Source organism: Clupea harengus, chromosome 9 (assembly GCF_900700415.2).
Source record: "Clupea harengus chromosome 9, Ch_v2.0.2, whole genome shotgun sequence".
Classification (NCBI taxonomy): domain Eukaryota; kingdom Metazoa; phylum Chordata; class Actinopteri; order Clupeiformes; family Clupeidae; genus Clupea; species Clupea harengus.
In genome coordinates, this window is record NC_045160.1 from 28,744,564 (window position 1) to 28,757,166 (window position 12,603).

Here is a 12,603-nt window from a genome sequence, read left to right on the forward strand (position 1 = left end):
ACAGGTGACTGCTGCCCCCCACAGGCTGGACTGAGTAATAGCAGGATTCCACAACAAAATACAGTAGACAGTGGATAAAATTAGGGATTAACGATTAATATGATAGAATTTTCTAACCACAACGTCCGCGATTAAAAACGTGATCTAAAAAAAAAAATTACATTATCTTCAGATGGTAAATTTTGCACACAGTGTTTAAAAAGTGCATGCCTTTTGTTTATTCTTACAATGACTTTGTTTAAAATTACTTAAATGCACAGTGGCAAAGCCACCGATTTGTTGTTCTTGATTCTGTAATGAGCAGTTAAATACACATTTTAATTGTGGGAAATAATATTTTACACTAAATGTATCTAATATTGTGTTGGTCATATTGAAATCATTCATTACGATCTGTTGGGAAAAAAATTAGGATAAAATAAAAAAAATCGCATATTAAATTTAATCGCAATATTGGGGGGGAAAAAAATCGCAATTAGATTATTTCCCCAAATCGTTCAGCCCTAGATAAAATACAGTGGAGTAGTAGACAGTGGATAAAATACAGTGGAATATGAGACAGTGGATAAAGTCAGTCTCTGTCACCTCTGACAGCCTGACTCAAAGCTATGTCAACTAAATGGGAGACGGACGAGGGATGAACGAAGTAACAATCATTTATTACAAAGATAATGAAATAAGGATAACAACAGTCAAAACGCAGCCGTCTGCAACGGGGAAGGGATCTCTCCCGGGAACTGGAGAAGGAGTGCTGGTATAGGCCACCGAGCCAAACCGGCCACAGGTGTAACTCATCAGGCCTGATGACCCACCACTCCAAACAGGAAACCTGGAAAAGGGCCAGCAAGAGGGAAAGGACACCTAGTGGAGTGGAGGGGTCGTCACACACCTGTGCGTTTACTCTGGAGTGTCAAGCCTTAGTTTCTTTAAAACACCTGGAGACAATATGACTGATGCGACAGACACTGAATGGACATGAACATTTCTGCATTTGATGCACATTCTGCATTTGATGCACATTTCTGCATTTGATGCCAGATCATACAATTTTGTCCCTTTAGCTGTTTTTTTGGTCACCTCTATTTGACAACATTATAGTCTACTGAAAATAAATACTTCATTACTAAATACAATTAAAGTAACAGTTAAACAGCAAATAACATAATGCACAGGATTTACCCAGAAAGATTAAATAATAATATTGAGGATTTGCACATTTTGTGGTCTGTTTTGGTCCATTTGTTCTTTCAACTTCACACTATTTAGATGTTTTTAATTCCCTTTTGATCATTTAGATGATCAGATAACATAAAGGTTTTAAAATCTCCCCTTCTCTGCAGACACAAGGGGTTGATGTAAGCTCAGGGATCTCCCCTTCTGTGCAGACACGATGTTAGAGCATCTAGCACTTTAAACTGGTACAGCAGATAGAGTTAGCACATCTAGCACTTTAAACTGGTAGAGCAGATAGAGTTAGCGCGTCTAGCACTTTAAACTGGTACAGCAGATAGAGTTAGCACATCTAGCACTTTAAACTGGTACAGCAGATAGAGTTAGCGCATCTTTAAACTGGTACAGCAGATAGAGTTAGCGCATCTAGCACTTTAAACTGGTACAGCAGATAGAGTTAGCGCATCTAGCACTTTAAACTGGTACAGCAGATAGAGTTAGCACATCTAGCACTTTAAACTGGTACAGCAGATAGAGTTAGCGCATCTAGCACTTTAAACTGGTACAGCAGACAGAGTTAGCGCATCTTGGAGCAGAGCCTACATGATGGCAGATTGTCAGCACTTTAATATGGAGTTAGATTAGTTTCATAATTCACAAACAAACAAAACGCAATTCACAAATGTGATTTGTGATTCACAAACAAATGTTACACGATTCACAAATGTATTTCATGATTCACAAATAAATTACCCCATGACATTTGTTTGCAACCTGACGAACAGGAGTTACAAATCCCTGCATTTGTGTGTGTGGATTTTTGGAACTTTCCTAATGAGCTTAGATTCACAAATGCATTTTTTTCTAAAAGATATTCTCTGCAGCCTATCAGATCTCTTCCAATTTTAGCCAAACACATTATCGTGTCTATGTGGACTACAACCACCCGTCATAGTAACGGACATTGTCTCCGGCTTGAGATGAGGAGCATTTATTTGTGAATCATGGAATACATTTGTGAATCGCTTTACATTTATTTGTGAATCATGTAATACATTTGTGAATTGTGAATTGTGTTTTTCATCCGGGTGGGGTGTTTTCATGTAGACAAGCGGTGTGGTGTAGGCCGAATGGATGGAGTAATGTTCATGTGAGTCAGACAGGTGTGGTGTGGTGTGGTGTGGTGTAGGCCTAATGGATGGGGTAATGTTCATGAGAGACAGACAGGTGTGGTGTGGTGTGGTGTGGTGTGGGCCTAATGGATGGGGTAATGTTCATGAGAGACAGACAGGTGTGGTGTGGTGTGGTGTGGTGTGGGCCTAATGGATGGGGTAGTGTTCGTGAGAGTCAGACAGGTGTGGTGTGGTGTGGTGTGGTGTGGTGTAGGCCTAATGGATGGGGTAATGTTCATGTGAGTCAGACAGGTGTGGTGTGGCGTGGTGTGGGCCTAATGGATGGGGTAATGTTCATGTGAGTCAGACAGGTGGCAGGCCCTGCATGCCATGGGCTTTCTTCAGGCATACTGTGTCCGTCTCAAAATGAGTAAAAAAGTTATTTAAAAAAAGAAGTTTGATCATATCCGCGTGGTTAAAGGCTATTTTTAATCCGGATCGCCTCGTACCATAATGTTAATCTTAACGATGAAGAGTGGACTATCACATCATACGATATGATGCGGTAGGTGCCCTTTAAATTTTCAAACAGCCGCCACGTACGCACTTCACATGAAAGTGAAACTAAACTCGTTTTCTTCCATTTTGTTAGCACGCAAGTTCAATTTTTCAGCAAAGAAATATCCAGAAAATACCGTTTGTGAGTATCTCAGCATTGAATTGTAATCGGTTAAATCGGTGCTTTAACAACTGATGTTTGATGTTACTATGATAAAGCTAAAGTTTAGGTTACAATGTTTCGTCCGTCCTCAACACGATGGGAATCCTAGTCTGTTGTTTTTATCTCGCTGTAAGAAATGTTTGATTGTGAATCATAGAAAGCATTAACCCTACAATAGCCTCACTTACAATTAGTCTACATCCTAATACAGGCCTTGCTTAAAATAGTCGACTGTCCGAGAATTTTGAAATGACAGGAATACAATAGCTTACTGGTAACGAAAAAAAAGGGAAAGAAAAATCACTCGATGTAGACCAGATTTTGAGCATGGTTACTGTTCTGTTTATTTTTGACTTTCATGTGGACAACGATGTGTTAATGTCCTAAAGTCTCTATTATCCAAGGCAACTGTAAGCTAGCAGGTTACACTAACAGGCTAGACTGTATGTGCCGCCCATTGTAAGATGGAGGAGTTACATAACACGGAACAACGGAAAGGACGAACTCAAACTTCGGTAAAGTTGGAAAGATATTCACCGATTCGAAGTTCCCGCATCAATAGTCATAAGGGAAACGTTGTAAAAACACAAACGACGAATCATTCAAACCGCAGTTCTGTAGACAACAAGCTACAACCGAATTTTCATCAAAACGAGCCGTCCTACGAACTGGACAAATAATATGGGTATGTGCAGCCAACTGAGTGGGCAGGGACCGTCTACAAAAAGCAACAGTAATTTCACTCTTACACAGAGTAGTATCACCAATACCACTTAACACATCGGTGAGCTCCTGTTGGTTATACTATAACACTTAAAGGAGCGTTTCAAATGGATAGCCTACTGCATTCCAAATTTAAAATATTGGAGAGAGTTGTCTCCCTCCCCAGACCCGAAGCTAATGGGGGTTGTGAGGTTGAGGGCATTGGATCTACTGTAGCTGCCAACTCTCCCGTTTTTCCCGGGTTTCTCCCGTTTTCTGATCCATCTCCCGCCGCCCTCCCGTTTTGTCATTTCTCCCGGTAATCTCCCGTATTTTACGAGGTACAAATGTATTTTATTAATAATTAAATCAAAATGTGTGTCCAACGTTGTAAATTTGCCAGATCACGTATGAAACGCAATCATGAGAGGCAACGCAAGCGTTAGCCAATCAAATTGCCTTTCATGCAAATACGACAGCACAGGCTCTAGTCAATCAGATCATGTTTATGCACTGCAAAAACTGCTTTTCTAACCTAGGGTTATTATTCTTATTTTAAGATGAAAAAAATCTAGTTGGTCTTGTTTTTAGCTAAATTGGACTTACCTAGTGTTGTCTTGATAAGGTTATTTTTACCTATTTCAAGCAAATATTACTTGCGCTGCCTTGATAAGCACATTTGAACTTAATTTGAGTTCTTTAACACTAGATATGAGCAAAGGATCCATTTCAAGTGTGGTAGTCTTATTTTAAGCAATAGTGTCAAGTTGAAAACGTCTCATTTCAAGCATAAATTCACTTGTTATTTTCTTATTGCATTAAAGGTCATAATTCAAGTTATTTTTAACTAGATATGAGTTTTAACAACCACTTAATTGCACCACGTAGTAAAAGTGACCTAAATCACTTAAAAAACACAGTCAAATATACTTGCGATACTTGTGGATTACCACTGATCACAAGATGCTCAGTCAGAAATGTTGTCATAAACCACAAGTTTTCCTCACACTCGGTGGCAGGATCGAATTCACTCGAACGCACGCACCCAACACATCTCAAATGTCGCTTGAGCTGCTTGAGCTGCATGCCAGTGATGTGAACTGAAGCAAGTACAAGAGCTGTGCCTTTCGACTTCAAAAGCTAAAGGTAAGTTAACATAATTTAACCTCTGCCTACTTTGGTAATTCGTCAGCAATATTGAAAACAAAAATGTTTGTAAAAAACCAAGACTTCTGGTTGAAGTTATTAACTTGTTAGCAAACAAAGCTAGCACACTTGACGTCAGCTAAGACAGCTAACCTAGCACAATAATTCAATTGAAGCCATGTCGACTGAGCTAACGTCTCTCATATGTTTTAAACTAGTGCCAGGTAATACAATGTCAGAAAGTGTCCCTAGTAGTCTTGTCTGTAAAAAGTAAGCAAGTTCAGAGGATTCATTTAGTGTGAATGTTGGTGATATAATAGCTAGTAGCTGCAGTTAGCTCTTAGCTAACTAGCTGCTCTATAGGTTAAGGATCCCCCACCCTGAGTGAAGCTTCGACTTGAAGTTGAAGATTTTTTTCTTTCTGAAAGAGTAACAACCCTTTTCTTTAAATTACAGATGGAGCAATTGGACAAGACAACACAGTCACTTCTGGAAGGTAAGTCTATGATAGTACATGGTTAGATAAAGCCAAAGATTGTGGCTAGACTGGCTATGCATGGTTTCCCTAGAAGTGAATAGTTAGCTGGCTGGCATGGAGTGGCAGTAAGAAATGTAATAACAAAAATAGTAATAAAAACTTAAAGCTGTGTAAGGGATAATGTACAGTGAGGTGGTCATTATCGGCGGCATAGCCGATATGCTACTACACTTTTCCTTGAATCTCAGCAAACTGGTGGTTGTCACTGGAGGGTTCTAACACCACTACATTTGTCATTTGTACAAGTGACCCATTACATTGACTTGCAGCTTACTCAGTGCTTCTTTGTATCCATAGTTTTCAGGGTCATCATAAATATTGCACATTAACTTATACCACTTTGTTTGCAGCTGCACAGGCCATTGCCCTTGTTGGAGGCGCTCCCAAAAAATGTTCTCTTACCCCAACCGCCCCTCCAAGAAAAGTCGGCAAGTGAGGCACTGTACCATGTTCTTGAGGTGGGTTTTAGTGTCAGTACATAATACTTTCATTTGTGAAGTTCATGTGTTGTGGTTTAACTTCATTCTGCCCCCCTCCCCCAATTTGTTGCTTCAGCCATCTGAGGACCCCAAGTCTTCTTGCGTAACTGATGACCTTGCCAAGGGACATGCTTCTGGAAATCCCTCATGATACTGATGGGATGCTACTATGTGTTCCAGTTAACATATTCCAAGTGTATTGCTAGGCTATTGTCCATAATACAAACAGAGGTACTCAAAGATTTTATTCACCGAGAGTGACAAGACGGCAACATATAAAAGGTGCTTGCTGACTGTCAAGCATTCATCCAAACCTAGTCTGTCTCTCCCTCTCTCTTTGTCAACCTCCTACTGTATGTCACTCTTCTGTATGTCACCCCCCCCCCCCCCCCCCCACTCTTTCTCTATATGTCTGGAGGTCAGGACAGCACATAGTAACACAACGTCCAATGTATTTCCAGCTACATTTGTCAATGATTTGTTGACTGTTTTGATGAATTCTGACTGTTTGATGTGTTGCTGAATTGTCATCGTTTATGTAGATGTCAATGTACCTTATGTCTGACAGTTTACTTAAATCATTATGTGTAATATGTAATTAAGTACATTTAAGCATTCTGATGCTTATTATTGTTCACTACTCTCAAATGGCTGTTATTGGGTTTTTCTTCATTAACAGGCTAATAAAACAGTGATAAATAATGTGTTGTCACGTTTCCTGATTTTAAGAGCTTGTGGTCTGATTTTAAGTAACTTAATGCTTAAGAAGTACTCCAGGTTTGAGTGATGACAGACTTCTTTGGAAGTAACTAGATGACTTGAAATCAGTGTTGTCAGTCTAAATTTCACTTTTATTATTGTGGTCTTATGTAAAAGCCTGAATTGTCTCTTATTTCAAGTAGTTCACTAGATTTGAGTGACATCAGGCTTATTTTGAGGTAACTACATGGTTTGAAATGAGTGGAATTAGTCTTATTTCAGGACATGCTGTGCTTGAATTGTCTTATTTCAAGTACTAATGCCTCAGAAGTTCACTAGATTTGAGTGACATCAGGCTTATTTTGAGGTAACTACATGGTTTGAAATGAGTGGAATTAGTCTTATTTCAGGACATTCTGTGCTTGAATTGTCTTATTTCAAGTACTAATGCCTCAGAAGTTCACTAGATTTGAGTGACATCAGGCTTATTTTGAGGTAACTACATGGTTTGAAATGAGTGGAATTAGTCTTATTTCAGGACATTATGTGCTTGAATTGTCTTATTTCAAGTACTAATGCCTCAGAAGTTCACTAGATTTGAGAGACATCAGGCTTATTTTAAGTAACTACATGGTTTGAAATGAGTGGAATTAGTCTTATTTCAGGACATTCTGTGCTTTTGGAGTAATTGTGAAGGCTGTCTTATTTTAAGAAATCTTAACAAGTCAAATTTGCTTAACGCACTGGCAGCCAAATTTGCTTGTTTTAAGCAAAATTATGCTTAAATATGTAATAATTTGTCTTAAATCTAGAGTGGCATTTTTTGCAGTGTGGTCACGTCTCAAGAGCGCGAAGCTTAAAAAAACTCCGTATATGGTCCTTAGTTGTACCTAAAAGTTGTTTGTTTGACTTTTTTTTGCTTATATTTTTAGAAAGTTACCGAGAAATAGACACAGTACAATGTAAAAACCCCATTATTGTAACTGAAAAAATACGTCTGAGAGGTCTTAAGACACCTATCATTCACTTTGAATGGGGATCCGTCAACCTTGACAGATCAACGCATTCCAATGCATATAGTGTGTACACAATAAATACACTATACCATTTTCAACCAATTTGTCAATCTGGCAAGCAACATTCTATTGCGCAGTTTATCTTTCTTCACAGGCTATTGCTTTTAAGTCACCTAACTGAGCAAAGATTTTTATAAGAATTAAGTACATTCAGCATTTCTTAAGTAACCCTACTAATAAGATGTTTGCAAATGTGTTCATACTGTGTAGTGACAACAGGCTAGGGTGCTTGTTTCCTCCACTGAGACTTGATTCTGATAAGCTGAGAGAGGAACTGACTGACTACCAGGTTGCAGACAGCAAGGAGTTACCTCAGGAACAGAGAGTGGACAGATTCTGGGGCCTTGTAGGGAAAGATGAGCGCTTCAGTCAGCTGGCTAGGCCGATGAAGGCATTACTTTGCATTCCACATAGTAATGCCTCCTCAGAGAGGACTTTCAGTATGGTAAAAAAAATTGTTACAGAAAATAGAACTAGTTTGAATAACAGCACTTTGTGCGCTCTTTTATCTTGCAAAATGTACTTTACTAAGCCTCCTTCAAAGTACACCCCATCTAAAAAAATAACACTTTTGGGCAGCCAAGTCAGCCACCTACATATACAACACTGCAAAACAGTAGTTTTTAAGACCTGTGCAAGTTACATTAACTGTTTCTGTGATGTTTTTTTTTATGAATTATGTAATTTACTTACATTTTATTATTTATTCTTGGATAGTTTTGTTGTATTAAAAAATGTCATGAATTAATAATAAGTTATTGCAATTGCTTATATGCACAACATCCCTCAAAACATCTGCATGTGTGTGTTTGTGTTTGTCCATGCCTATCTCTGCTAATTATACCACTGATGCTAGTGCTTCTCAGGTATGGAGTGCTGGAGATAAGGCCCCCTCCCCCTGCACCTCCTCCCCACTGCTCTTTGATCCGCTCCGCAGAGACCAGAGTTCAGTCAGAGTGAGACGCCAGGGTTAGGGTAAGTGTGAGTGTGTGTGTGTGTGTGTGTGTGTGTGTGTGTGTGTGTGTGACTGTGTGACTGTGTGTGTGTGTGAGTGAGTGAGTCAGTGTGTTTACATGATGGTATAATTCGAATCTTTGCTTTCGTCGGACTATGCTTTCTTTCGAGGGTAGGTGCTATTATCCCAATATACATGGCAGTGAATAAATCGAATCATTGGCCGAAAGCATGTCATATCCGATACGATAGGTGGCGCTGTTTTCATTACAACTAGTGGTGATACAGCCATTTCCGCTTGACCTCTTCACCACTACCAACAACAACAGTTGATTGAGCATGAATCGCGTCTGTTCATCGGTCCAGAAATGCTTGTTGCCTCTTGGGTTGTTTGTTTGTTTCTGCTGGGCCAACGTGTTTATAAGTTACATTATTCAAAGGTGAAAGATAAAAGGCGAGAGAAACGCATGCACATTCACACACACACGCGCGCAAATAATGGGTTACAGCCAAAACGCATTGCCCTTCTGCCAGTTGCATCAAATTGTTTTAGTACTTCTTCGCTGTCGATTTCCAAATCTGTGTGAATATTCATGAGAGCAAGTCCAGTCAGTCTTTTGTCAGTCATCGTACTTCGTAAGATATGTCTTAAGACGCCCCATTGTACTGAATGACCGCTCAGCAGACGCTGTGGAAACGGGCAAATGTGCCGAACTTTCCAGGGCTTGATAAAGCTCACTGCATTTGGGCTGTAGCTCATTTAGCTGTTTCCAGCTCTATATCTGCATCGTCAACGCTGGGCATTAGTTGTCCGTACTCCGATTTTATAGTTTCCCCATTGTAATAAATATGCATTCATGATATTTTTCTATGACCGAGTTTGACAGGTATTGGTCAGGTAATAGCCGAGTGACAGCTGATTTGCTTTCTGATTTGACAGTACTTATTCGTGGGTTTTTTCAGCGCCAGATAACCGAACAGAACTTAACTCAGGCTTGCCTCACGGGTACAATACCAAATTTCATCATATTTGATAGAATGAAGGACAAATTAGTTGTGAATACTATGACCGAGTTTGACAGGTATTGGTCAGGTAATAGCCGAGTGACAGCTGATTTCACAAGCATTAACTTTAAACCAGAATATTTTAACGTGCCGGCATAGTCGCCCCGTAATGCCGTGCAGCGGGCGCATACTGTTATACTCTGTGATGCACTAGCTCAACGACGTTCCCTATATGTTCCTTACCGTTCTAATTACATGTCGTTGTTCTGTGTTGGGACAGAGCTTATACAGGTGGGTGACGGTAGCACAGTCTGTTCGTGGTAACTTGCACCAGGGCATAAAGCCCGTGCCATTGTGACAGTGTGTTGTGTTTTAGTGTTTAATAAAAAGCCATAACAAATATACCACGCTTCCGTGATTTGTTACAATATAATGGTCTTGCTTCTATAATGTATAAACACGTAGGTTACAGGGTGGGTGTGGCAGAGAGAGAGAGGGAGAGCGATGATGCACACGGATATATCAGATTTAGCGACCGGAGCAAAGTTATGTTGCTGTAACGTTTGAACTCTTTGCAATCAATAAATACAGTACTTAATAGGCTAATTGATACAATATCTCCTCGTTTGAGTGTGGTTGTTTGAGTGCAATGGGAGTGTATGATCGTTATTGTCTATAAAGCAGTGTTTTCTCAAACTTTTTCAGACCAAGGACCACTTAGCCAATAAAAAAAAATTCGCGGACCATTTAACTAAATACCCCGGAACAACATGCCTCCTACCCAAGACCTGGCGCCAGACAATTGTTAGCGCACACATGATTTTCGCGGGTGGGCTCTCCTTTTTGTACGTACCAGTAAGGCTAGTTATAGATATGACAATGTGCAAGGCAAAGCATCTGGAACCCTGCTCCATGCGTGACTTAGTTATGTTACAAACTATAGTTCGCTCACACCTCATACTCCCATCACACCACTCAGACAGACATCACAAAACACAACGATGCGCATACTGACCGCAGTATTTCACTTACCAACAGTAGGCTAGCCCACTGGCATTAATACAGCCATCCTAGTAGTCAACTTTTCATAATTAAGAGCTGTCATTATCCAACGTCACACAACACAGAATATAGCCTAGTTATCATCTTGCTGTCTCAGCGGGAGAAAACACAGTGTTTTGAATGCAACTCCGCGGCGAGATTAATTCCCAATGAGGCTGAACCACTTTCTCCTTGTCTATGTTAGAGGCTTTCTCATTTATTTTCTTTTCATAGTTCCTGTCTTAAGCCACCCAATCCATGACCTTGTTAATAGATTAGGCAACTCTTTATTAGATTAGGCTACTACTGGCTGGTGTTCTCTTCGTTCTGAGTTGTATGTTAGAAATGTCGCAATAATTTACTTTGTGGCCGTCGCGGACCACACTTCATCATATTTGATAGAATGAAGAACAAATTAGTTTGTGAATACTATCACCGAGTTTGAAAGGTATTTGGTCAGGTAACAGCCCTTTGACAGCTGATTGCTTTCTGATTTGACAGTACTGCTGTGTGTTTTAAGCAAATAAAATGTGGACTGTTTACAAAGCGGGCACCTGCTATCGTTGATTATACAGTAAATACGTTGTGAAATGAAACAAAAACACATCACAGTTAAAGATGTATTAGTATTGATTGATTCACATCGATATGAATGGATGACATGACTAACAAGTGGTGGGAAATTAATATGAAAGTATTTGTTCGGTGAATTAGCGCGTTCTGTCCAAACAGTCGCAGTCAACGTTTTTGTCAACACTGGCACCACATAAGTATCGTAATTTGAACGTCCTTATACGTTTTTAAGGAGGGGTTGTAAAGGTACTCATATCTTCGGACCTCTTCTGTTATGTTTGTTCATAGTCAACAAGAATAAGCTTGTGAGACAGTCTGCAGGATATTCATAAATAAACGTGTCATTAGTATGAACAGTTGAGACAACGTATCGTCTCTTTCGTCTTCCGGGTCACGACCTGGCAGGTAGGGAGGGAGGAGGGCGGCGGGATCTCAAGCATGCGCAAAGACGCAAAGTCCAGTTCCTTATCCAATTCACCGTTACATGCCGCAATAGTCGAATTATCAACCGGATCGGATCGAGTTATCCAGGGGTGTTAGTCCGACTATGTGCGGTCCGACTACGATCCGACTAAGGTGCTTACATGAAACGGATAATGCGATTTCAGTCCGACTAAGGCAGTTATTCGAATCCATGTAACCACGGTCAGTGTATGCTTGGGAGTGTGTCTGTGTGTGACTGTGTGAGTGTGAAATACAGCTGATACAGTTGTGTTCTGTTTTTTATTCAAAAATCCAATTCTAGTTTATTTGTGTTATGGTGTGAATGCTAAAACATACCCAGATGGCTGGGATGGCTGGCATGTGCTTTTGGATCCAAACTGGCTTAATCACGATGCTTTTGCAATGTTAATGAACACTGGTATGCTCCACCCTTAAGTGGCCTTATAGGGCAGCAACACACCACCACTAACCCCTGAACCCTGTAGGACACTGGACCCGTCTGGTGTTCAGGTGTGTACTCTGACAGAGAAGAGCCTACGAGCTCAGAGACAAGCTACCTGTCACACCCACACATGAACAAGGAAAGGGCTACAAATGTACACCGCACTGATGTGGCCCTACTTCCTGTGTGTCAACCAGGGTCCTGCCAGCCTGTGGGCCCTGCGGCTTAAGCCCCATTTAGCCCCGTTGTTGCCAGCGGCAGAAAACACCCTCTCACTGGGGAGACTATTAGCAGGCACATCAAGGTAGCATTTCTTTAGCTTGGACAGAGTTGGATATATGGCAGCATGATCTCCACCAATCCAGCGGACATTCAGTCATAGATGGGTGTTTCCTCTTTGTAGACTGACAGCTCACTTTGCACAGCAACTTGTGCTAGCAGCTAGATCTACTATTCTCACTAATGTAAAAAAAAACAATCTTGTAGACCTAACCCAATACT

The 12,603-nt window shown here is 40.4% G+C and overlaps 2 protein-coding genes across 2 annotated transcripts in view; both read right to left on the reverse strand.

The window, feature by feature from the left end:
• Positions 1 to 12,603, reverse strand: part of LOC122133143 (protein NLRC3-like) — a 383,696-nt gene that overhangs the window by 335,939 nt on the left and 35,154 nt on the right. The window lies entirely within an intron of this gene.
• Positions 12,195 to 12,603, reverse strand: part of LOC105891131 (chordin) — a 5,020-nt gene continuing 4,611 nt past the window's right edge. The window contains exon 5 of the mRNA XM_031572935.2: positions 12,195 to 12,217. Coding sequence (XP_031428795.1) covers positions 12,195 to 12,217 — 23 coding nt within the window. The remainder of the gene's footprint in view (positions 12,218 to 12,603) is intronic.